Below are 27,579 nucleotides of genomic sequence, written 5' to 3'. Positions count from 1 at the left end.
AACTTTGTTTCCTAGACCCTCTACACCCTCTACTTCAGCCATGCTAGAATGCCTGCCTTCCATCAAATATCCATTTTCCCACCAATGTGCCTTTTCCAAACTGAACTGTCTCTCTGGAGTGCTCAAGTTCAACATCCCTTATTAAAATTTTACCTGAATTATTTTCTGAATTCTTGTACCATTTTTGGCATCCCCTTTGCATTGCCACATTGTAATCTTTTCAGTTTGCTTCAGTAGAAGACATCTCTAAGGTAGAAACTAGATCTTATTTTACTCATGTTTACTAAGTGCTTTCTACAATCAGTACACTCAGTTACTAGCATCAGTTTTTTACATATGCCTCTTGGGATTTCTATGGCTCATAGATTTAACCATTTGTTCAGGGTCACAAAAATTATATGGCGGAGATGGGCCTCAACCCCCAATCCTGTGTATGTCTGTGGGTGATGGCATTCTGTTGCTGCCTTACATATTTCTTGGTGGGATAAATTGACTCTGTTCACTCTTGTAGGCATATGCATTATGCTGAACTTTATCTTGAATTGTTTACTTCATCTTTTCCTGAATTATAATGCCAGAAATGCCAATACTCAGTGGTACAGTAGAAACCAAAGCATTTTCGAAAGCATATTAGGCTGACAGAGAGGCCCAGGGCAATTTAGAAGTTATAGGCAATCTCACAATTATCTTGATTATTTTGAATTCCCATTGGTTCCTGAATTTCTAGGAGGCAGCATTTTTATGCGTCATTTTAAGAACCAGCTTTCAGAATAAATGTGCATTATTCCATTAACCTCTTCCTTCTTGGTATCAAAATTTAGTGTCTATCTTTAGGCTGAAACTTGAAGTACTTTTGAGGGTACCACCCTTTGAATGGCATGCCCCTGTCCAGGCCACCTTTAGATAAACAATCACATTGCCTTTGCAGATCCTGCTTATGAAAACACTTTTTCGATTGAAAACACAATACCAATGTTAGTGCCATGGATAACTACCATTTGAGGCTGTGCCTGAGGGCGAATGTCTTATGCCTGCCCAGTAGCTGCCTACTCTGCAGGTGTGCACAGCCATGCAGATTAAGCCAAGCTTAATCACACAGGCTTCTCTTGAATCCAGGGGATTCTCTGGCTCCTTTGCTTGCCACTCCCACAACACTGACTAAGCTGTCGTATGGAGATCTGTGTTCTTTCACCCTCAGCAAACAGGTGTGCAGAAGAGCACACTCCTGGTCATAAGCAGAAGTGGCATTTCTCACATCTGGCTGTCTTCCTCCTGACCCAATTCATGGGTCATTTATTATTGGAGAGAACATAAAACAAAAATGGTTCACATAGTCATATTTTTATTCTGTTTCTTCCAGAATCCATCAATTGGATCTGGAATCCAATTTCACACAGGATTCATGACAATTTCAATCAACTAGAATGTTAAGTCAATTAATCCTTAACATTTCCTTTGTTATTACTTCATATAACAGATCCTTAGGAATCTAGTGTCTGACTTTTTCTTTTCTTGCACCAGTTCAAATCCTATACCCAACACATACTAGCTGTGTGAATTTGGGCAAAGTATTTAGCCTCTCTGACCATTTCCTCATTTATAAAACAGAGGCAATCTGAGTTCCTGAGGAATACTGTGAGGAAAATGAGTGTGCCAACTTTGACTGTCAGATTACTTTCAGAAGTAGTAAAGCAAACATATTCAACAATAAAAATATTTGAAATTACAGACTATTTAAAAATTGTTGCCTGTGTTGTTTCTATAGCATCTAGTGATGAGTGGAGATTGTGGGTAATGGAGTGTTTCTGGCATTTAACATTGTTGTTCTAACCTTCGTGATGTACAGAAAGCTGATTGAACCTCTGGCAGGTCTGGTTTCATACCCACCACCTGCACGGGTGTGTTATGGAATATCTGTGAGTAGAATTACTGATATTCCTTGTCAGTCTCCAAATGGCCTCTTCCTTTGTTTGCTAATCAGTGGATAATATACCAACCCAGTTAAAAAAAAAAGCCAATTTGGGGGTTGAGGTTTATAGGGAAAGCTTGAATGTGACCTCTAAGTAAACTTCAGTGGGTCTGTTTGCCAATCTCTCACTAAAGTTTGTAGTAATTTGAGTTTCCTATTTTGTGTCAAGCTCTGTATTTGGCCTTGGGGATATAATATGTAATTTAGGAGTCTTCCATAAAAAAGTTAGAATAGTCATTTCTAACTATAAAATAGAGGAAGTTTACAGAGAACAATCTTCATCACAGCACAGGCTCCAGCTGGAGAGCTCCAAAGTCTTTGCTGACTCAGAAGTTTCCCAAAGGACCAAACCTGGCATCATCGTGGAGATGTTTCTCTTCCTTGGCCATTGCTATATCATAAAAATTAGTTTAACGTTGAAAACTATTAGACTTACCACCAGATTTCACAGTTTTCACCATTTTCTTGAAATGCCATTGATGTGATCCTTTCTTTGTCAAAGTAATCGCCTTATCTCTCCTTCTTCTCTCTTGCTATCCCTTCCCTACATCTCCCCTCCTTTTTCCATAGCACTATTTCTTTATAGAGACAAAAGTCTCATATGGACTGAGATTTAATACACATAAAGAACAAAACACAAGAACAGCGATGTAAAATCCATAGAACTGTGAAGTACCATGTGTCATTTTATGATTTCTGACCATATTAATAATATGAATGAAAATTACAGCTAGGTAAAGGGGCCAGCACCATCTTACATTTGGAAGCTCTTGGTCCTGAAAATATTGAATTTCAAAGTCATTGGCATTAGTTTTCAGTGTGGCAAAAATTTGATGATTAGATTGGTTACTTAAACCAGGTAAAACTGCATAGGTCACTTAGCATATCATTTTCTTTAAACATGAACAACCAATTCTGAGAAGTTGGAGTTTGGGATTGAAATGATAACCCAGCAGGGTGATCATGAGCCTGCAACCTTAATGATTGGGAGGGTCCAGTTGTTTTCGCAGTTCAAACTTCTGTTATTACGCTGCTGTATCTCAGATTCATCTGCTTTCTCCTGTCCTTCTTGGTCAACCTCTGGACTTTCCTTCCTCCTCCATCTTTCCCATCCTTTCTTTCTCATCCCTCTGAACTATCCCCTTGTTTATTGAGCTCCTAATATGTGTTAGATACTATTCTAGACATAGGGGGTATAATCTGTTATCAGATGGAATCTCTATCCTCATGAAGCTTATAGTCTAGAAGAAAAGAAAGATGGTTAAATATATAATGTCAGGAAGTAATTATGTACTTCATCAGTGTTTGACACATTTCCTTCTTCTGAAAAGCAAAGAATTCTAGAGACATTCCCCAATACCAGATACTTGTTTCTCCATTAATACCTATAATTTGAAAAGTTTGGGCCCCCTAGGGGCCCAGACTCTGAGTGTATTGTGCTGTTTAAAATTAGCAGACATGGTTTTCCAATGCTAGCTGGGACTTTCAGGGCAGAGGAGAGCACAAGGGTCCCAGGAACCACCCCTCCCTCCCTTCCTTATGCAGCTAATTCAGCATGTTCTCTATAAACCATGTCCAACCTTCCCCTCTCAACTTGTAGGCTAATGCTGAGAAGCTCTGTAGTCTGTATGAGGAACGCTTGAAAGAAGCAAATGCAAAACTGGATGAAGTGACTCAATTAGCAAATGACATGACAGCGCAGAAGACAAAGCTACGGAGTGAAAATGGTAAGTAAACTTCCAGTGTTGCTTCACTTACAAGTCTCAAGCCCAGAAGAATGGTGGAGAAACCACTGAAATGATGAACCAATCACTGAGTCTGGGTGGGAATTTAAAAATTCTAGGTGGGTGGTGAGGCCCTTGATGTTATCTTTTCCAAGACATGCTCTTGTCTGGGAAGGATCACCTCTGTGCCACCTTGAAAGGCCTTGCCCAACTCTCTTCCATGAAGGGGAAAAGCAATATGCAGTTGGCTGGAGTAGCTTTCATGATCCAAGGACGGTAGAGACTATCCACACAGTCTATATAACATGCCACTTTATCATATCTACCTCACTGAAATAGGCATTTCCCCTAATTTTCAATGAGCCCACACCTATTTTTTATATTTATATTTTTTAAAAACTGAAGTATAGTTAATTTACAATGTTGTATTGATTTCAAGTGTACAGCAAAGTGATTCAGTTACATACATGTATGTGTGTATGTATTCCTTTTTCAGATTCTTTTGCATGAAAGGTTATTACAAGATATTGAGTATAGTTCCCTGTGTTTGATTACCTATTTTATAGGCAGTAGTGTATATATATTAATCCCAAAGTCTGAATTTATGTCCTTCTTGATCCCTGCTCTCCTCTTTGGTAACCACAAGTTTGTTTTCTATGAGTCTATTTCTGGTTTGTAAATAAGTTCATTTGTATCATTTTTTTTTTTAGATTCCACATATAAGTGGTATCATATGATATTTGTCTTTTTCTGTCTGACTTACTTCACTTAATAGGATAATCTCCATATCCATCCTTGTTGCTTTTGTTGTTGTTGTTCAGTTACTCAGTTGTGTCCGACTCTTTGTGACTCCATGGACTGCTGCATGCCAGGCTTCCCTGTCCTTCACCATCTCCTGGAGCTTGCTCAAATTCATGTCCATTGAGTTGGTGATGCCATCCAATCCTCTTGTCCTCTGTCGTCCCCTTCTCCTGCCTTCACCTTTCCCAGTATCAGGGTCTTTTCTAATGAGTCACCTCTTCACATCAGGTGGCCAAAATATTTGAGATTCAGCTTCAGCATCAGTCCTTCCAAAGAATATTCCGGACTGATTTCCTTTAGGATTGACTGGTTTGATCTCCTTGCAGTCCAAGGGACTCTCAAGAGTCTTCTCCAACACCACAGTTCAAAAGCATCAGTTCTTTGGTGCTCAGCCTTCTTTATGGTTCAACTCTCACATCCATACATGAGTATCTCTATATCCATCCATGTTGCTTTAAGTGGCATTATTTCATTCTTTTTTTTAATGGCCAAGTAATATATATATATGCGGAGAAGGCGATGGCACCCCACTCTAGTACTCTTGCCTGGAAAATCCCATGGACAGAGGAGCCTGGTAGGCTGCAGTCCATGGAGTTGCTAAGAGTTGGACAGGACTGAGCAACTTCACTTTCACTTTTCACTTTCATGCATTGGAGAAGGAAATGGCAACCCACTCCAGTGTTCTTGCCTGGAGAATCCCAGGGACAGGGGAGCCTGGTGGGCTGCCGTCTGTGGGGTCACACAGAGTCGGACATGACTGAAGTGACTCAGCAGAATATATATATGGGGCTTCCCTGGTGGCTCAGACAATAAAGAATCTCCCTACAATGTAGGAAATCTGGGTTTGATGCCTGGGTTGGGAAGATTCCCTGGAGGAGGAAATGGCAATGCACTCCAGTATTCTTGCCTGGGCAATTCCATGGGCAGAGGAGCCTGGCGGGCTATAGTCCATGGGGTCACAAAGAGTCAGACACAACTTATATAGTATAGCCTTAAGTCAAGGAGCATGATCCCTCCAGCCCTCTTCTTTCTCAAGATTCTTTTGGCTACTCAGAGTCTTATGTGTTTCCATACAAATCTTAAAATTTTTTGTTCTGGTTCTGAGGAAAATGCCATTGGTAATTTGATAGGGATTGCATTGAATCTGTAGATGCCTTGGGTAGTATGAACCTACACCTCTCTTTTGACCTCTTTGCTATGTTTTGAAAATATCAGGCATACTCCCACCCTAGAGTCTTGCCCTGACTATTTTTTCTGCGTAGAGTACCCTACTCATCAAGAAAAAACTTAAAGATGGGAGTTAATCAAATAGATCTGGGGGAAGTCAGGATAGGCTTTGTTGGGAAGGTGACATTTGAGTACTCTCAACCAGTTTTCTCCATGTGCTTCTTTTTTCATAGAATTTAATACCTTCAAAGAAACTACATGCTTGACATAATAAATAAGTTTGTCTTGTCTCCATCTGCCACAGTGTAAGCTACATGAGGGCAGGGGCCTTTATTATGTCCACTGATATGTTAGTCATCTAGAGCAATGCCTGCCATTTGCTGGGGATCCACAAACATTTGACCAGTTAAAATTAGAACAATGTTCTGTGGCTTATTCTTAACCATCAACCACTATTAATGAGGTTTTCCCCCTCTATCTTTTACATGATGGCAATCTATTTGAGGTTTTTCTTTTTCAATTCATCATGAGCTTTTTTGTATCTTGTATAGTCATTATGAGTGTTTCTCTTCCATCAGTTAGATGGACAATGGTTACTTCATCTTGCCCTGTAACTTGCTTGTCTGCTATGAACAGCATGTGGCTAGCTGTTTGTCTGTAATTAGAATTATTTTTAGTAATATATTCCCAGAGATAGACTTCCTAGGCCAATGAAAATAAACAATGTGTTCTTGATACCCAGAGGCACTCACTTTAAAAAGACAGTGAAGGCCATTTATCCTTCCAAATGAAGACCATTTATCATTCCGCCTATGGACACCTCTGTTTCTAGATGCTAAATCTGGTTGTTGTTGTTCAGTTGCTCAATAATGTCAGACTCTTTGCGACCCCATGGACTGCAGCACGCCAGGCTTCCCTGCCCTTCACTATCTCCTGGAGTTTGCTCAAACTCATGCCCATTGAGTTGATGATGCCATCCAAAGTATAGATTTGGAACTCTGCAAGAGGGAAGTGTTTTAGATTCTAGCAGGGACACTAAGCAGGACTCTTCTCATGCTGATGACAGGGTGTGTGACACTTGGCCTCAATACAAAACCCCCAATTTGATCTTTGGTGCCATTTAGGATATAGTCTGTGTGGGGACCATGCAGTCTGGAGGCTAGGCTGGAGAATGACTGTATGTCTGCTCTGAAGGAAGTGCTGTGTACAATTTATTTGATAGGCATTACCTACCTCCCTCTACTTATTGGTATTAATTTTCTATTCACTTTTTTGATGAGGAAATTGGTGGGTGAGTGAAATGAAACTGGATCTGAGATGATAATTCTGCTTAGGATGCAGGGCATTTTATGTCCTCCTTTATTCTCGGCTTTACCTTTTGGCTCTTGTATGGATTAAATTTTAAGTATATACCTATCCAAACTCCCCAAACTCCCCTCCTCACACTAGGACGATGGTCCAGATTTTTGATGCTTTTTTTCTTTTTTGCTACTATTTCCAAAGTTTCTTTCTCATGCCCTGTCCTGTCCACTGATTACAGTCTGCTTTCAAAGGAGACCAATAGTAAATGTGATCAGTTAAGCCATGTTAAGTGGATCCTAGTTCTGTAAAATACGTGTTACGTTAGTCTCAACCCCTTAATGGATTGGCATTTCCTCAGAATACTTTTAAATATGATGTGTGACCTAGAGCTTCTCAAAGTTTGGTCCATGGAGCCCCAGCAATCATCAAGGCTCTTTCAGGGGAACTGAGTGAGAGGTTAGGGCTCTTTCATTCGATACTAAGATGCTGTTTGCTCTTTCAGTCCTTCTGCTGCTGTTATAGATGGTGCGAAAGCAATGATGATTAACACTGCTGGAGCCTCATCACAAACCAAGGCAGTAGCCCCATGCTGCAGTATTAATCACTGTATTTGCTGGTATATACTCAAAAGTTTAAAAAAAACTCCATTTTACTTAAGAATGTCCTTAATGAAACAGTAAAAATTAATTATATCTCAACCCCAAGTATATATCTTTTTAATATTCTGTGTAACAAAACAGAAAGTGTGCATAAAGCACCTCTGTTTCATACTAAAGTAGGATGTGTGATTGTTTAAGTTCTGAGCTAAACTAGCAATTTTTCAGGAAGAATCATATTTACGTGAAAGAATATTTGACAAACTATGCTTATTCAGACTTAGATATTTGGCAGATATTTTTGCAAAAATGAACAAAGTGAGCCTGTCACTCCAAGGGAAACAACTGACAATATTTGTTGCCAATAATAAAAGGGGAGTTTTTAGGAAAAATTAGATTTTTTTCATGAGCTTGATGGCTCTCAATTCTTGAAGACTCCCTCCACTCTTTTTTTTTTATTGTGTATAGTATTAGTTTCAGGTATATAATATAGTGATTCAGCATTTCTCTGTATTACAAACTGATCAACACAATAAGCCCAATAACCATCTGTTACCATACAAAATTATTTCAATACCATTGACTATAACCCTTATGTTGTACATCATAGCCCCATATTTTATAACTAAAATAAGAAGTTCATACCTCTTATTTCACTTAACTCCTCCATCCCCTTCCCCTCTGGCAGCTACCAGTTTGTTCTCTGTGTCTGTGAATCTGTTTCTATATTGTTTTGTTTGTTCATTTTTTTTAGACTCCACGTATAAGTGAAATAATATGTTATTTGTCTTTGTGTTTCCGTGTCTGATTTATTTTATTTAACATTATACCTTCTAGGTCCATCCATGTTAATGCTAATGACATAATTTCATTTTTTTTTCATGACTGAGTAGTATTCCATTCCATTCCATTGATCTATGTGTCTATTTTTTATGCCAATATCATAGTTTTCATTGCTATAACTTCGTAGTATAGTTTGAAATCAGGTTGTGTGATACCTCCAGCTTTGTTCTTCTTTCTCATGATCGCTTTGGCTTTTCTGGGACTTCTGTGGTTCTATACAAATTTTAGGGTTATCTGTTCTAGTTTTGAGAAAAATTTTGATAAGGGTTACATTGAATCTGTAGATTGCTTTCAGTAGTAATATTTTTAAATGATATTAATTCTTCCAGTCTATAAACATAGAGTATCTTTCCATTTACTTGTATCTTTAATTTCTTTCCTCAATTTCTTATAGTTTTCCAAGAACAGGTCTTTTAACCTCTGGGTTACATTTAATCCTAGGTATTTTATACTTTTTGATGTAATTGTAAATGAAATTGTTTTCTTCATTTCTCTTCCTGATAGTTTGTTATCAGTGTACAGAAATGTATCTGATTCTGTATATTGATTTTGCATCTTGTAACTTTATTGAATTCATTTATTAGATCTGATAGTTTTTTGATGGAGGCTTTAGGGTTTTCTATGTATATATCATATCATCTGCAAATAGTGAGTTTTTTTTATCCCTTTCCTATTTAAATGTCTTTAAACCCTTTTTTTTTTTGTAATTGCTGTGGCTAGGACTTCTAGTACTGTGTTGACTAAAAGTGGCAAAAGCAGACCTCCTTGTCTTGATTCTGATCTTTGAGAGGTCTGACCATCGAGCATCAGGTTAGCTGTAGTTTTGTCATAGATGATATTTATGATGTTGAGATATTTTACCTCTATGTGTTCTCTGTCTCTCTCTTCTCCTTCTGGGGCCTCTCTAATGCGAATGGTAGTATGCCTGATGTCCCAGAGGTCCCTTAAACTAATCTCTGTTAAAAATTCTTATTTCTTTTTTCCTGTTCTCATTGGATGATTTCCAATCCCTCATCTTCCAGACTGCGGATCTGTTCTGAATCTTTTAATCTGTTGTTGATTCTCTTAGTGTGTACTCTCATATCAGTTATTGTAATCTTTCGTTCTGATTGGTTCTTTTTTATATTTTTGTTGAAGTTCTCACGCTGAGTTCATTCAGTCTTCTCCTGAGTTTAGTAAGCATCTTTATGAGTATTACTTTGAATTATTTTCTTATATATTGCTTAGCTCCATTTTATTTAGTTCTTTTTCTGGAGTTTTGTCTTGTTCTTTCATTTAGAAAGTATTCCTTTTTCTCCTCACTTTGCCTAACTCTATGGTTTGCTTCTATGTATTAGATAGATCAGCTCCATATCCCAGTCTTGAAAGAGTGACCTTATGTGGAAGGTTTCTGTGGGGCTCAGTGGCACAATTCCCATGGTCACCAGAGCCACTTGTTACTGAGGTTTTCCCTCTTTGGGCTGTGTTCATTCTCTTATTGTGGTTGGGCCGCAATTGCTGTGGGCACACTAGTTGGGGGAGCTGGTACCAGGCCTGGCTGGCTGCATCGCTTGGTTGTGACTGCCGTAGATGTGCTGTGGATGGAGCTAACCCCCAAGTGGGAGGTCCTTTGAAAGAAGTGCTGATGCTGGCCAAGATGTCCCACCAGGTCATTTGGTGTAAGAGCCACTTTGGAAGGGCATTGGTGCAGCTCATGCCACCTGTTTGGTGGGGCAGTCATGGAGTGGCTTTTGAGGGGCATGCTATCCTCAGGGGAATGTTGGGGTGGAAGTACACCCTGTTAGCCAGGTTGATTGAAAGTAACAGAAATGGTGCCCACCAGCTCTGGGCCAGCTAGGTGGCAGAAGAGTTAATAAATAAACGAATAAAAATGTGACCACAAGTGCTTCTGCCACTGGAGAAAGTTCTGCCAGATCCCTGTGCTCCAGCGTATATCCTAATAGTAGTCAATATTGGCCATCTCCTTCTTTATGACTCAGGTGTTTTTCAAGCTATTGCCTCTGCACTGAGACCTGGAGGGAGTTTGTACATGAGCAGTGTTTCAGTTTCCCACTGCCTTTTGGCTTTCCCCACCCTAAGCCCTGCTGATTTTCACAGCCAGAAATTATGGAAGTTTGTCTTCCCCGTGCAAATACTTTGGGCTGAGGAGCCTGATGGGGGGCTTGGACCCCTCACTCCCTAGTGGAGACCTCAACAGTTGTGATATCCCTCTCACTTATTAGTGGCCTTAGTGGGGGTGCATGTTCTGACTAGACCATGTCTCTGCCCTCTTCCCCTTCCCCATATGGCCTTTTCTTTATATGCTTAGTTATAGAAAATCTGTTCTGCTAGTCTTGAGGTCATTCTCAGAGATAGTTGTTCTATATTTAGTTGTAGTTTGGTGTATCTGTGGGAGGAGGTGAGCTCAGGATTTTCCTTCTCCTCCATCTTGATCTGAACCTTAAAGGCTTTTTTTATGAGATAAGTGGTGATGTTAACAAGTATAATTTTTTTTTATATTGTGTGATGAAATGTGTTAACATTTGAAAAATCTGCATAATTGAGTAAACATATTTTTCAAATCACCACTACTTGGTGCTGCAAAATGGTATATGGGTAAAAGATCCATTCAAAATTTAAGACCGATCCATGAATTTTAATGGAACAGAATAAAATATTTCATTTGTTTGGTTTATACCATTAACCCTTAGGAAACTTCTATTTGTTGAGTTTTGGTATAGCATCAAACAATCATCACAATTATCTGAAAAAACTATCAAAATACATCTCCCTTTTCTAGCTACTTATGTGTGAGAGGCTGGATTTCTTCACATGCTTAAACCAGAACAGTTGGATTCCTCAACCAACTGACTTTTATTAAGCCAGAGAGTTTTTTAAAATGTAAAATAAGCTGATTTTTCTCACTAATTTTTTGTTTGTTTTGGAATATATAGCTTTGCCTCTAAAAACTGTCACTTCTGTTAACATGTCTTTAAGATTTTTATATTTTAAAATGAGTAAATACGTATCTTAAATTTCTCTTTTATTTTCAAATACACTGTTAATATAAAACTCATATACACAATACCTCTGTGCGGTCCTCAATGATTTTTAAGTGTATAAAGTGTTCCTAAGACTAAAAAGTTTGGTAATTGCAGTTTTAACCCAAACAGATGCTTTCTTATAATGCTGAGAATTTTAGAACTTCTTCATATCAAGAAGAGTGGGAGTCATAAACATTTGGAGCTTTTATTGTTGGACTAATTACATAATAGAATTAATTTTTTTGTTTTGTTTTTAGAATTAATGTTTTTTGTTGAGGATTGGCTCTGCTTTAGTGCCATTTCTAATAACCAAGTCATTTCTCACCTATTAGGAATGAAATAAGCTAAGCTGGGAAGGTAGACTAGAGTGAAATAAAATCTACCCATCTCTTGATCACATTCTCTACACTTTAATGAAAATTTCTAGTCTTTATTTAGCAATTCAGTCTACAAAGTACATTCACACTCAATTAATTTTCACTAACAATCTTTTATTGTTATCCTCAATTTACAAATGAGGCAAAGAAGTTGTAATTATCTAAAAATTATATGGCCAGAAATTTGTAGAATCACACATAATAAACAAGAGGGCATGCCACAGAAGAAAGAACGTGTTCTTCAGGATTAAAAGCTTAATTTGACTCTACGTCCATTGGTTACTAGCTGTGCAGATTTGTGTCTTAATCACATTTAAGTAAGCGGCTGTGTTTTCCCTTCTGAAAAATGGGTAATATAATACCTACATTATCAAATAGTTATGAGAATTAAACTGGATAATATACATAAAATACTTACTCTGTGGAAGATTCTCAATGATAGCTAATCATCTCACACGCTAGTAAAGCAATGCTTAAAATTCTCCAAGCCAGGCTTCAGCAATACGTGAACCATGAACTTCCAGATGTTAAAGCTGGTTTTAGAAAAGGCAGAGGAACCAGAGATCGAATTGCCAACATCCACTGGATCATCAAAAAAGCAAGAGAATTCCATAAAAAAACATCTATTTCTGCTTTATTGACTATGCCAAAGCCTTTGACTGTGTGGATCACAATAAACTGTGGCAAATTCTTCACGAGATGGGAATACCAGACCACCTGACCTGCCTCCTGAGAAACCTATATGCAGGTCAGGAAGCAAGACTTAGAACTGGACATGGAACAACAGACTGGTTCCAAATAGGAAAAGGAGTACGTCAGGGGTGTATATTGTCACCCTGCTTATTTAACTTCTATGCAGAGTACATCGTGAGAAACACTGGGCTGGAAGAAGCACAAGCTGGAATCAAGATTGCCAGAAGAAGTATCAATAACCTCAGATATGCAGATGACACCACCCTTATGGCAGAAAATGAAGAGGAACTAAAAAGCCCATGATGAAAGTGAAAGAGGAGAGTGAAAAAGTTGGCTTAAAGCTCAACATTCAGAAAACGAAGATCATGGCATCCAGTCCCATCACTTCATGGCAAATAGATGGGGAAACAGTGGAAATAGTGGCTGACTATTTTTCTGGGCTCCAAAATCACTGCAAATGGTGATTGCAGCCATGAAATTAAAAGATGCTTACTCCTTGGAAGGAAAGTTGTGACCAACCTAGACAGCATCTTAAAAAGCAGAGACATTACTTTCCCAACAAAGGTGCATCTAGTCAAGGCTATGTTTTTTCCAGTGGTCATGTATGGATGTGAGAGTTGGAGTGTAAAGGAAGCTGAGCACCAAAGAATTGATGCTTTTGAACTGTGGTGTTGGAGAAGATTCTTGAGAGTCCCTTGGACTGCAAGGAGATCCAACCAGTCCAACCTAAAGGAGATCAGTCCTGAGTGTTCATTGGTAGGAGTGACGTTGAAGCTGAAATTCCAATACTTTGGCCACCTGACGTGAAGAGCTGACTCATTTGAAATGACCCTGATGCTGGGAAAGATTGAGGGCAGGACCAGAAGGGGATGACAGAGGATGAGATGGTTGGATGGCATCACTGACTCGATGGACGTTGGTTTTGGTGGACTCCGGGAGTTGGTGATGGACAGGGAGGCCTGGCGTGCTGAGGTTCATGGGGTCGCAAAGAGTCGGACACGACTGAGTGACTGAACTTAGCTGAACTGAATATTGGTTTGGTCAAAAAGTTCATTCAAATTTTTCTATAACATCTTACAGAAAAACCCACACAAGCTTTCTGGCCAACTGAATATTATGTTAAATAGTCATGCTTACTACCAAAAATTAGTTCTTTTTTAGGACTCTCTTGTGAGTTCTGGAAAGGATCATTGTCATGATTTGCTGGTAACTGGACTCTTGTACTCTTTATAAATATAAAAGATATATGGATCATATTAGTTGCTTTTAAACTCAGTAAATTAAGTGGGAAAGGCAGTAGGTGAGAAAGAAGACCACGATTAACTTATTTTGTGAAATCTTTTTGTAGATGAGTTCCGGAAAAGGCTGGAAGAAAAGGAAGCTCTGATAAACCAACTTTCCAGGGAAAAGAGTATCTTCACTCTGCAGATTCAAGACCTGAAAGGGCAACTGGCAGAAGAAACCAAAGTAAGGCATCTATTATTTCTCACCAGGCATTTCATGGCATGGTTTGTTTTTTTTTTTAAATAGTGCTTGCTAGGTTGGCTTGAATATCTTCTTATATAAAAGAAGAGGGGTAAGTGCTCTAGAAGTTAAGGAAAAAAAGACCTGTTGGATCTTGGATATGCTGAGAAGGACTCTGATCACTAAGGATCATCCTCAGTAATTTAAATTGCTTTTCTAGTTTGTCAGATTTAGAGCAAGGAAAGTATGTGTTTCCATTTTGCATTATTACTTGAACAGAGCGTCAGCAAAGTTCTTTATGGATTTTTGATTCTGAATTGCACAAAGAAGTGGAATTAATTAAAAGATCAGGATAAAATGAATGGGACTGGATTCATTCAATATTACTTTTAAATTGTCAAGTGAATTATAGATATTAGTTATTTCTTTCCAAGAGAATATATAATGTTGCTAGTAGGTGACCTCGGTAGATGTGATTCTTTAATGTTAAAGCATAGTGACTAAAGTGAGAGATGTATTCTTTGAGCCCTGGTATTCAAGTCTATTCTTATTTCATATTCAAGGCATCTTCTAAGACCCCAAAGGACTTCACTTGTATATAATCTCACTGAAAAGGCATCTACTCCAAGGGTAAAAGCCATTGACTCTGCAGACTTCTCTTTTTAAATGTTTTCTTTTATCCGCCACATTCTCCTCATTTTCTATATTATACATACATTTAAAAATTACTACCATGATTCATGCTTCAGACATCATGCGGGATGCTTCTTTGATGTCATCTAAACCTTCAGATGTTAAGTCATATGAAACTGGTAGAATTATTTTTTTTTTTTACATGAAGTAACCAAGGCTCTGAGAAGACAAATAACTCATCCAAGATCATGTAGCTAGCAGTAGACTGTAGGAAGTTTAGCAAGTTCTGAAATGACTAGATTTATAGTTTAGAAGATCTCTCTGGCTGACTTCTCTGGTATGCCAGGCTTCCAACTGGCATATCAGGCTGCTTTCTCAGTCCAAGCCTCCTTCTGTGACCCTACCTCCTATAACTGCGTCTTGCATTTACTCACTTCTCCTGGAGATCAGTGGAGAAATAACTCCAGAAAGAATGAAGGGATGGAGCCAAAGCAGAAACAATACCCAGCTGCGTATGTGACTGGTGACAGAAGCAAGGTCCAATTCTGTAAAGAGCAATATTGCATAGGAACCTGGAATGTCAGGTCCATGAATCAAGGCAAATTGGAAGTGGTCAAACAAGAGATGGCAAGAGTGAATGTCGACATTCTAGGAATCAGCGAACTAAAATGGACTGGAATGGGTGAATTTAACTCAATGATCATTATATCTACTACTGCGGGCAGGAATCCCTCAGAAGAAATGGAGTAGCCATCATGGTCAACAAAAGAGTCCAAAATGCAGTACTTGGATGCAATCTCAAAAATGACAGAATGATCTCTATTCATTTCCAAGGCAAACCAATATCACGGTAATCCAAGTCTATGCCCCAACCAGTAACACTGAAGAAGCTGAAGTTGAATGGTTCTATGAAGACCTACAAGACCTTTTAGAACTAATACCCAAAAGAGATGTCCTTTTCATTATAGGGGACTGGAATGCAAAAGTAGGAAGTCAAGAAACACCTGGAGTAACAGGCAAATTTGGCCTTGGAATATGGAATGAAGCAGGGCAAAGACTAATAGAGTTTTGCCAAGAAAATGCACTGGTCATAACAAACACCCTCTTCCAACAACACAAGAGAAGACTCTACACATGGACATCACCAGATGGTCAACACCAAAATCAGATTGATTATATTCTTTGCAGCCAAAGATGGAGAAGCTCTATACAGTCAGCAAAAACAAGACTGGGAGCTGACTGTGGCTCAGATCATGAGTTCCTTATTGCCAAATTCAAACTTAAATTGAAGAAAGTAGGGAAAACCACTAGACCATTCAGGTATGACCTAAATCAAATCCCTTAGGATTATACAGTGGAAGTGAGAAATAGATTTAAGGGACTAGATCTGATAGACAGAGTGCCTGACGAACTATGGATGGAGGTTTGTGACATTGTACAGGAGACAAGGATAAAAACCATCCCCATGGAAAAGAAATGCAAAAAGGCAAAATGGCTGTCTGAGGAGGCCTTACAAATAGCTGTGAAAAGAAGAGAAGCGAAAAGCAAAGGAGAAAAGGAAAGATATAGGCATCTGAATGCAGAGTTCCAAAGAATAGCAAGAAGAGATAAGAAAGCCTTCTTCAGCGATCAATGCAAAGAAATAGAGGAAAACAACAGAATGGGAAAGACTAGAGATCTCTTCAAGAAAATTAGAGATACCAGGGGAACATTTCATGCAAAGATGGGCCCGATAAAGGACAGAAATGGTATGGACCTAACAGAAGCAGAAGATATTAAGAAGAGATAGCAAGAATATACAGAAGAACTGTACAAAAAAGATCTTCACGACCCAGATAATCACGATGGTGTGATCACTCACCTAGAGCCAGACATCCTGGAATGTGAAGTCAAGTGGGCCTTAGGAAGCATCACTACGAACAAAGCTAGTGGAGGTGATGGCATTCCAGTTGAGCTATTTCAAATTCTAAAGATGATGCTGTGAAAGTGCTGCATTCAATATGCCAGCAAGTTTGGAAAACTCAGCAGTGGCCACAGGACTGGAAAAGCTCAGTTTTCATTCCAATCCCAAAGAAAGGCAATGCCAAAGAATGCTCAAACTACCGCACAATTACACTCATCTCACACGCTAGTAAAGTAATGCTCAAAATTCTCCAAGCCAGGCTTCAGCAATATGTGAACCGTGAAATTCCTGATGTTCAAGCTGGTTTTAGAAAAGGCAGAGGAACCAGAGATCAAATTGCCAACATCCGCTGGATCATGGAAAAAGCAAGAGAGTTCCAGAAAAACATCTATTTCTGCTTTATTGACTATGCCAAAGCCTTTGACTGTGTGGATCATGATAAACTGTGGAAAATTCTGAAAGAGATGGGAATACCAGACCACCTGATCTGCCTCTTGAGAAATTTGTATGCAGTTCAGGAAGCAAGTTAGAACTGGACATGGAACAACAGACTGGTTCCAAATAGGGAAAGGAGTACGTCAAGGCTGTATATTGTCACCCTGTTTATTTAACTTCTATGCAGAGTACATCATGAGAAACGCTGGACTGGAAGAAACACAAGCTGGAATCAAGATTGCTGGGAGAAATATCAATAACCTCAGATATGCAGATGACACCACCCTTATGGCAGAAAGTGAAGAGGAACTAAAAAACCTCTTGATGAAAGTGAAAGAGGAGAGTGAAAAAGTTGGCTTAAAGCTCAACATTCAGAAAACAAAGATCATGGCATCCGGTCCCATCACTTCATGGGAAATAGATGGGGAAACAGTGGAAACAGTGTCAGACTTTATTTTGGGGGGCTCCAAAATCACTGCAGATGGTGACTGCAGCCATGAAATTAAAAGACGCTTACTCCTTGGAAGGAAAGTTATGACCAACCTAGACAGCATATTCAAAAGCAGAGACATTACTTTGCCAACAAAGGTTCGTCTAGTCAAGGCTATGGTTTTTCCTGTGGTCATGTATGGATATGAGAGTTGGACTGTGAAGAAGGCTGAGTGCCAAAGAATTGATGCCTTTGAACTGTGGTGTTGGAGAAGACTCTTGAGAGTCCCTTGGACTGCAAGGAGATCCAACCAGTCCATTCTGAAGGAGATCAGCCCTGGGATTTCTTTGGAAGGAATGAGGCTAAAGCTGAAACTCCAGTACTCTGGCCACCTCATGTGAAGAGTTGACTCATTGGAAAAGACTCTGATGCTGGGAGGGATTGGGGGCAGGAGGAGAAGGGGATGACAGAGGATGAGATGGCTGGATGGCATCACTGACTCGATGGACGTGAGTCTGTGTGAACTCCGGGAATTGGTGATGGACAGGGAGGCCTGGCGTGCTGCGATTCATGGGGTCGCAAAGAGTCGGACACGACTGAGAGACTGAACTGAACTGAACTGAATCACCCTGGCTGCCTCACTGCCTCTTAAATAAGCTGCCATCATTAGGACTATTCCCACTGTTTGCAGGCCCTTCTTGGAGGCCTTTGGGGCATGATGAGAAAAAGCCAAACATGTGTCCTCTTGTCAGTCTGTTTTATGATCTCAGTGCTGTCAGCACTCTTATTTATTAATTTTTGTACATACTTGTTTTCATATATCCTCCTCCATTTAGGTTCTTTGGACAAAGGCTTTATCTCCATTTTATTTACTTTGGTTAACACTGTTGCTTAGAACAGGTGTTCACTAAATATATATTAAAGGAGAGGAAGGATCACAATTTGAAGCCAAGTTTCCCAGATTCTAATCCCTGTGTCCTTCCCAGTGTTAGTTGCTTAGTCATGTCTGACTCAAGGACTATAGCCTGCCAGGCTTCTCTGTCCATGGGATTTCCTAGACAAAAACACTACAGTGGGTTGCCATTCCCTTCTCTAGGGACTCTTCCTGACCCAGAGGTTGAACCTGGCTTTCCCACATCACAGGCAGATTCTTACTGTCTGAGCCACCAAAGAACTAAATATTATTGTTCCTCATTCAAAGCCCTTCAGTGTCTGCCTGAGGCTGCCATTAACCAAGCCTTGTGCTTTCAGAGCTGCATCTGGGAAGAGGTTTCTTCCTAATTTGTATTAAGGACCCATGAGGACTGGCAGAGACCCTGCTTCTTCCCGCTAGACTAGGTTATCTCTTGGGAATGATGTTGCTAGGTTAATCAAACCATGCCTTAAGTGACAAATAATTATTAGCTCTACAGTCCAATAAATACAGAAGCCACTACTATGCTACAGGTGGCTACCTGAATTTAAATTGATATTAATTAGAATTAAATAAAATTGAAATTCAGTTGGGCACATTTTGAATGTTTAACAGCCACATGACTAGTGGTTACCATATTGGACAATATATATATATAGAATATTTTTATCACTATGGAAACTTCCATTGGATAGCACTGTTTTAAAGTAATAAAGATTTAGAGATTTGCATGTGAAATAAAAGATTTTGTTTTCTTTATCAATGAAATGAAAAGGCTAGACTAAACTCAGTGGTCCTTTCTAGTCCAAACAAGACCAGTGTCTTGTATATTGCTAAATATAACTCTTACTACCTAAGTGATAGTGAGTGTTCTTGCTACCTTTGCATGCTGCACTATTTCTAGAACTCCAGGCCTGTCTATTATTGAAGCCCACATTGTCAGGCTGGCATTTCCCTAAATAGAACTCTCTTCCTTGTTTTAATGGCAGCAATTAGATACCCTCTCCTTTCTCTTGTCCCAAATTCTCTCCCTAGTATTAACTAACTAGGTTCAGGTTCAGCTTGCATCTGTGGCAGGTGGTTATTAACCTTATCTAAAAAAGATGATGTCACCTCTGAAGCTTTCATCATTAATGGTGGTGGTGCCTTTTTATACCTGTGTGTGTCCCCTGCAGTCACAGAGTGCCCTGGCCCAGGCCGTGAAGTCGGCCAAGCGTGATTGTGACCTTCTACGAGAGCAGTACGAGGAAGAGCAAGCGGCCAAGGCTGAGCTGCTGCAGGCCCTGCTCAAAGGCAATGCTGAAATGGTAAAGTGGAGGACCAAGTACGAGGATGACACCATCCAGCGTGCTGAGGACTTGGAGGATGCCAAGTGAGTGGGGCAGGGCTACCCTGACCCTGGAGTTAGTTATGCAGAGGACTCTGAGAATAGTGGCTTTGTCTTCAAGCCTTCACATGTGCACTTAGCAAGTCCTCACCAACTGTGTGAATAAGCCCGAGACCAAAGCTGAAACAGCCACCACTGGCAAGAAGCACATACTCTAGAGAGGTTCAAAAATTAATATTATAATACAGAGTGACAAACATTAGAGAGAAGTCCCGGGGGGAAAGGAGGTTCTTTCTAGAAATAGAAGAGAAGTCTTCACAGATGTGAAAGAGCTATGGTCTGAAAACAGGCTAACATGTAAAATCCTGGGTTTCATTTGGAACACCAGAATAATGGAGTCCATGTCTGTATACATCTCCATACATTAAAGTTATCAAAAAATGTCTCTGATCTACAACTTGTAGACTACAAAGTTGTCTGTGAAGATGGACAGGGGCAGCTGGAAATGTGTTAGGATCTGTCATCCTGTCTATGGGACAAAGGTTCCTTTGAAAAGAAATCGCCTTTGGGCCACCTCTAAGGTTAGGACATAGCCAACACTACACAAAGGCTTTAGAAGTTCTTCCGGGAACTACAGAAGTTTGGGGCCTACATGAATTAAGACTTAGTCCCAGGATGTAGTTCTAAAGCTTTTTGCTCAGAGGTCAAAGAACTGTGTGTCTTTGAGAGACAGTGTCAAACCAGCGTTAAAGGTTGACTCAAAATAGTATGTCCCTGGCTTGGTAGCTTAGCAAAAATCCAGGGAAGATCAATACGTTTCTCTTTAGTATCAACCAAATATATTATTTTTCAGTTCTTCACCTAAATCTTTGAAAGACATTGCTGTACATGTGCTGAACAGCTGCTGTATTCTGTCCCTAAAGGGGGGATACCAAGAGATCTGTCTCTGTAGCCACAATAACTTAAAAAGGGCTTTGTGATGACAGATACTAAAAATACTCACGGTGAATGTGTTAAAAACTCGGGACCACAGAAAAGTGGGGCCTTGAACTGAAATGGCTCCTCATATCCAAAATATGGCATTTGCAAGATTTTTTTTTTCCTAATTGAGGAATTCTGGTGAAAGTGTCTACCAGTCATTCTGTTTGAAGGTTTCTAAGAGAGAGAGACAGAAAAGAGAGAAAGTATGTGGGTTACTTATGACCACATAGATTTGTTTGAACTAACAAATCATGGTCTTATAGTCGATGACAACTAGAGAGAAATGGCAAATGTGATTATATCTGAAGACTTTTTTTTTTTTTGCTTTAAACTTAAACAACAAATAAATAAAGCATTGTCTCTATTATGCTTTGCCTCTAAATCCCCTCAGGGAGGTGGAATTACAAGAAAATCTAGGATTGTATTTTTTTGTTTTAAATTGGAAAGTTGAAGATCTGTCTGCTTAGATTTCCAGGCTTGGGTTCACACGATGAGTTAGTTTAGTGGAATCAAGCTCCCCCATGAGCCCATTTAGTGCCTCTGAGTTCTGCGTTTCCCCGAGGAAAGGGATTTGATTTCTTCTTCTCCCACATCTTCTTGCATATTCTAGGCAACCATGTAGGTGCTTATGGTTGGCAAGTTAAAGAGCAAAATGGCAGTTGGCAGTAAATGTAGAAAAACATTATCAGCCAAATGAAGGTGATCAGTTGTCCAGTTTGCCCTGGATTTGCCAGATTTGAGCCCTGATAGCCCTGTGTCCTGGTACAACCCCTCAGTCCCTCAGCAGTTGGTCACCCAAAGTAAAATTCCTGTTTTCTGGTTCCAGTTAAGCATTTCTAAAGTAGTTAACATATGTGCAATTATTTTACAAGATTCTTGTTTTAAGTGGGATAGAACATCAGAATCTCCTGTTTTTTATCCAGCTTTATAGAAATATGATTGACATATGCCATTGTGTATGGTGTACAGTTAAGGTGTACAATATAATAATTTGAAATATGCACATATTGTGAAATCTTTACCACAGTATGGTTGGTTAATACCTCCTTTACCCCACAGAATTACCATTTTGTTATTGTTGTTATGGTGAGAAAATTAAAGCTCAATTCTCATAGCAACACTCACATATATAATACAATATTATCAACAATAGTCACCATGCAATACATCAGAGTCTTCTCTTAACAGTTAAGAAGAATGAAGCAAAGACGTGAAGTGACTATGGCTAGAAAGCCAGTGAGCAAAGAGTAGTTGTTGGAGCCCAGGTCCTTCCTGGACACTGAGCACAGGTTGGTTTTTACAGGATTCCTAAAGGGGGCTTTATGAGCACATTGCTCTGTTGGGTTAGTTATGTGGCACATATTAATTCCTGAGGAACATTTTCTGTTTAATAACAGTAGATTGGAAAAAGCTTTGGTACATACAGTACCTTTCATGTAAGAGGTGTGATGAATGAGTAGAATGGAACTACCAGTGTCCCTGCAGGAGACGTGAACAAGAGAACACATTGCATCCATTAGGGAGCATAAGAGCACTGCATTGTAAGTGTGGTGGAAGGGAAGCATTTTAATAAGCTGCTCCATCTCAGAGTATGCTGAAGGGAGGACAGACAGAGGCTAAAGTACCCCTAACAGCAGCAGGACCTGATAAGTGAGCATACCGCTGGGATGGATGTGGGTATACACGGTGGGGAAGAGGAGCCCAGTTGGAGAAGAAATTCAGAGAAGAGAGAATCTGGGCATGTTTAAAAGTCACATGATGAGAGGGGGAGACAGTGAGCAGGAGAGAGCTGAAGAAGGCTCTTTGCAAGCAAGGTAGCCAAGGAACTCTTTAGAGACTGCTGCTGCTGCTACTAAGTCACTTCAGTCGTGTCCAACTCTGTGCGACCCCATAGACGGCAGCCCACCAGGCTTCCCATCCCTGGGATTCTCCAGGCAAGAACACTGGAGTGGGTTGCCATTTCCCTCTCCAATGCATGAAAGTGAAAAGTGAAAGAAGTCGCTCAGTCGTGTCCCACTCTTAGCGACCCCATGGACTGCAGCCCACCAGGCTCCTCCGTCCATGGGATTTTCTAGGCAAAAGTACTGGAGTGGGGTGCCATTGCCTTCTCTGCTTTAGAGACTAGATGTTCCCAAAATTTTTAACAGTTGCTTACTGCTGGGCGTTCAGTACCATCTTCCTCTTACTCCCGTTTCTTGTTCTGGATAATGTCTGCATTGCTTATTTAAGGTTCAGGGAAAGCAGATACTTAAAGGGATTCAGAGATTCTGAGTTTCAAGTCCAGGTTGCCAAAGTGTGGGGGAACATAAAGGACCTGTGGACACAGGAGCCAGAGGGTGGTGGTCAGCAGATATCTGGGTTCTACAGCACAAGGAGGTCTTTTTCAGACACAAGGTACTTCCCTTCATACTGTGAAACCATCCTTGGGGGCTCCCCTATTTGTACTGCAGCGCAATGTTTAATAAGGACACACTGAATGAGAGTTGTGGCTTCATTCCCCTTTGGGCCTCCTCTTCTCAGGAAGAAGCTGGCACTTCGGTTGCAGGAGGCTGCCGAAGCCATGGGGGTGGCCAATGCCAGAAATGCCTCCCTGGAGAGAGCCAAGCTCCGACTACAGCTTGAGCTCGGGGACACCCTGTCTGATCTCGGGCAGGCGCAGTCTGTGGCTGCTGCGCTCAACCAGAAGCAGCAGCATTTTGACAAGAGCCTGGACGACTGGAGGCGGAAACACGAGGAGTCCCAGGCGATGCTGGATGCCTCAAAAAAGGAGGCCCGCGCCCTCAGCATCCAGCTCCTGGAGCTCAGGCACAGCTACGAGGAGGGCACCATGAGCCAGGAGGTCCTGCGGAGGGAGAATAAGCACCTGAAAGGTACATTGTGCTGAGAAGCCAGCCGGGCAGGAAGTGCGCTCGCCGAGGACTCGGCCGCCGCCTTCCAGCATAGACGGCTCAGCATCTTCACAGTCCTGCTCGGGTCTTAACTTTGCCATTTGTAATACTTCCTTTGGATTTTTTTTTTTTTTTAACGACAGATACTATTTTCATTAAATGAGTTCTAAAAATAAGACTACATTCCTACCTTCAGCCCCAGTTCCCCGCAGTAAAGTAAGCCTATTAAGAATTTCTTTATATCTCTAGCCTTACCAAGATTTTCCATGCACATATGCAGGCAAGTATTTTTTTTTAACTTAAATTGCAGATTATTCTGTACCTTTTAAAAATTTATTAATATATTTTCTCATTTAACAAATACTTCAAAAGCCCAGCCTGTGTGCCAGGCACTGTTCTTTATACAAATATTCATTATTTAAGTCTCAGGACAATATTATGAGTTAGTTTCTCTATCTGTAAAATGCAGACGAGATTGAGTCATTTAAGTTTAAGAACTTGGCCAAATTCACATTTGCTAAGTGGCTGATCTGAGATTTGAGCCCAGACAGCTTGATTCTACCACATACATACTTAACTATAGGCTTTGCCACCGGGCCTGTACCTGTGGCCTACCACGTGATTATTATTAGCAACAGAGTGTTTATGATAAGGACAACTGACACATTTCAATAGACCTTATTCATTTTAGACACAATTTTCCACAATTATAAATAATCCTATATTGTACATCCCTGTACATATATTTGTGGACATGTACAAATATTTCAGTAGGATAAAGTCCTAGAAATGAAATTGCTGGGTTAAAGGAATGAATTTTTAAATTTTAAAATACTGCCCAGCAGCCCTTCAAAGAGGGCTGCCAATTTATAGCAGCACCAACAGTGACATGTGTTATAATCCTGAGGTGCCCTGGGAATAAGTTCATTACTCTTGGAGACATAAATAAAACCTGCTTTCTCTGTTGATCTATACCGTCCATGATCAGTTCACTGACTGGGCCTGTGAGGGGTGCTGGAACAGTTAGAAAACTTTGATGGTGTCAGAAGCACCTAGAGGGCTTGTTAAAACCCAGTTGGCTGGGCAGCCTCCCTCAGAGTTTCTGATCCGGTAAGTCTAGGAAGGGGTCTGAGAATTTGTATTTCTAGTAAGTTCCCAGAAATACAAATGGAGACCTCACTTGGTCTGGGTGGAGCTTGGGCAGAAGTGTGTTTCAGAAGCTCTCCAAGTAATTCTAAGGTGTGGTCAGAGTAGAGAATCACTGCCTTGAGTTTTCTCTTAGGAGCCTGTCTTCTGGACAGGCTATATCAGACAAGAATCTGTTATTCACATGAGAATTATCGTCTAATGGGTTTATTTTTGTAACTATCCCATCCTGTCTTAAGCTAGGTATCCTCAGAGCCAGAGAAGCAGTCCGGCTCTTGAATGCCTTCCAGTGCCTCTGGACTGTGGGTAATTCCCAGAGCACTTGGCCCTGCTCTGCTCCTCTTAGGTTCCAAGGGTTTCCTTAATGAAAAGGCAGAACTGACAGTAACAGTGTCCGGGGGTAGAGGTTTGATCACTTCTGGATGCCTTGCTCGGTCAAAGGCCTGCGCTGATGAGCGGGTTCATGCGTTGGCTCCTGGCGGACAAGGACCCGTAAGTTCCCATCCTGCTGTTGCAGCCGCTGTCGCAACAGCCGCCGTCACTGGTGTTCATAGCTAAGCTCTTCCGCTGAAATGATGATTCCAGGCCTGTGTCCCAGAGCCCCGCCAGGCAATATCTGGTGTGGCTCTCACAAGTGGATTGGCATGTACAGTTGCACAGGTTGTTTGCAAATATTCTAAGAAGCACCATTCTCACCAGTAGTTGTAGACAACTTTCTGGCAGATTCTAAAAGAATGTATTGAAAAGGTATTCATGTTTTCAAATTCAAACAAAGACCCATAGTGCCAGCAGTGGCCTTGTCATCAAGTTACCAAGAATGGCATAAGCAGGGTCCCAGCTGGCCTTCCAGAACAGTCTGTTATGCCTGATAGCATGGGTCTGAGACTGGTTCCTTTCACTGATTTTGTCTTTCTTTCCTCCCTAGAGGAGATTTCTAATCTGACAAATCAGGTGAGAGAAGGAAAGAAGAACTTAAGTAAAATGGAAAAGGTCAAGAAACAGATTGAACAAGAAAAGAATGAAGTTCAGATGGCATTGGAAGAGGCTGAGGTATTACCTCTGGGGAGCAAAGAAGACTTTTATCATTGTGACAGAGCAGAAGATCTGCATTCTAGTAACACCACCAGCACAATGACACTTAAGGCTTAACTGCATGCTTGGAACTATGCCAAGTGCTTTGTATGCACTATTTTGTGTAATATCCCTAGCAGACTGTTGTTCTCATTGTGCAAATGAGGAAATTGAGGCTCAGAGAACAGGATAAACAATTGTGATGCAGACTCTTGACTGTAAGGAAAACAGGAACCATGTGTATCTTGTTCCCTGACTTTTCCCCAGTACCTAGGCCCTTGCTGCTCTAAATGTGGCCTGGGGACCAGTTGCATGGGCATCACTGGGGAGCTTGTTAGAAATTCAGACTCTCAGCCCTCTCCCCAGCTCTGTTGAATCAGAATCTGCATTTAAACAAGATTCCTGGGAGGCACTGGACTAGAACATTGCCTGGTGTATAGGAGAAGTTCAATAAATATTTGTTGGATGTTTCATAACTAAATATCCTCATACCTGACCCTCTCTTTAAATGAAATCAGTCAAAACCCTTTTTTTCCCCAAAAAACTTTGAGTGGTTTTAAAAATGAATTCAAAGCAATGTTCTCATTTGTTGCTGAAAACTCATCTTTGTGAAGGTTGTTTGATAGGAGTGTTTTCAGTGTTATGGATTAAATGTTCAGGAAGAATATCAGGATGGGGAACACATGTATACCTGTGGCGGATTCATTTTGATATTTGGCAAATCTAATACAGTTAGGTTAAGTTTAAAAATAAAATAAAATTTAAAAAAAAAAAAAAAAAAGAATATCTGGCCTTATCCCTAGGCATGTGCTAGCTAGTGGTTGAAAGGACCCCCGAGAAAATCTTTTTGCCAAAGAGGCTGAACTCAGAAGGAAGTTATCCTGTCGTGGTCATTAAGTAGTTAACAAGGCCTACAAAGCTTCTGTTCTCACAGTTGAATTGCATTTTCTTGACCCACCCTTTGACCAAGCACCAGGTAGCATTCAAAATGCACGTCTCATCCACTTACCTTCTAACAGAGACAATCAGTTTTAAAAAGGCATAGCATTCAGTTTCGGGCACAGGCCTTTTAAAGGTGCTGTAATGAAAAAATGAGACCCCAAAGGATTGCTCTATGTCAAGCAATGTCAGTTTATCTCACCATCACATTTCTGTAAGAAATCTGCCAGGCGGATGTGTCAACTGGATGGCTCTTGACAGACCACTTGCCTTTTTATGAAAATTGTTTTCTGAGATCTATATTTTATATAGAATCCCTTCAGTTGGCATTGTGGTGTCCCCCAAAGCGGTTGAACTTTGTTTCATTTACTTGTTTTTTTTGGTTCTCCAGCCACCTTGGCTAGGAACTTTCTAAAGCCACTACCTTAACCTCCAAAAGTAACTTTTACAGTAGAAATTTCAAGCCACATGAGAAGCCAATGAGAGCTATGATTGGGCAAGGTTAATTTTAGTCCTACATAACATGTAGAAGTCTTTTTCATTAAACTGACTGGCACAATGAAGGGAGATGGTTAAGGCCATAGCGTTCATACCATTTAGTAGCGCTGCTGCTGCTGCTGCTAAGTCGCTTCAGTCGTGTCCGACTCTGTGCAACCCCTTAGACGGCAGCCCGCCAGGCTCTCCCATCCCTGGGATTCTCCAAGCAAGAACACTGGAGTGGGTTGCTATTTCCTTCTCCAGTGCATGAAAGTGAAAAGTGAAAGTGAAGTCGCTCAGTCGTGTCCGACTCTTCGCGACCCCATGGACTGCAGCCTACCAGGCTCCTCTGTCCATGGGATTTTCCAGGCACGAGTACTGGCGTGGGTGCCATTGCCTTCTCCCTTAGTAGCACTAGATGGCGTTATATTCTATTCACATTTTCTCAAGTTTTGTCTTCACCTGCATCCATGAATA

At 40.5% G+C, this 27,579-nt stretch overlaps 1 protein-coding gene across 3 annotated transcripts in view; it reads left to right on the top strand.

The window, feature by feature from the left end:
* MYH15 (myosin heavy chain 15) overlaps positions 1–27,579 on the top strand; it is a 124,566-nt gene that overhangs the window by 69,416 nt on the left and 27,571 nt on the right. For all 3 annotated transcript variants that reach the window (XM_025283513.3, XM_044941531.2, XM_044941522.2), the window contains exons 18-22: positions 3,570–3,696; positions 13,844–13,962; positions 19,449–19,645; positions 23,102–23,451; positions 25,541–25,665. In XM_025283513.3, coding sequence (XP_025139298.3) covers positions 3,570–3,696; positions 13,844–13,962; positions 19,449–19,645; positions 23,102–23,451; positions 25,541–25,665 — 918 coding nt within the window. The remainder of the gene's footprint in view (positions 1–3,569; positions 3,697–13,843; positions 13,963–19,448; positions 19,646–23,101; positions 23,452–25,540; positions 25,666–27,579) is intronic.

This window comes from Bubalus bubalis, chromosome 1 (genome assembly GCF_019923935.1).
Source record: "Bubalus bubalis isolate 160015118507 breed Murrah chromosome 1, NDDB_SH_1, whole genome shotgun sequence".
Taxonomy (NCBI): Eukaryota; Metazoa; Chordata; class Mammalia; order Artiodactyla; family Bovidae; genus Bubalus; species Bubalus bubalis.
Note: the sequence above shows the minus strand (reverse complement) of the source record. Positions and strands in the feature narration are given on the sequence as shown.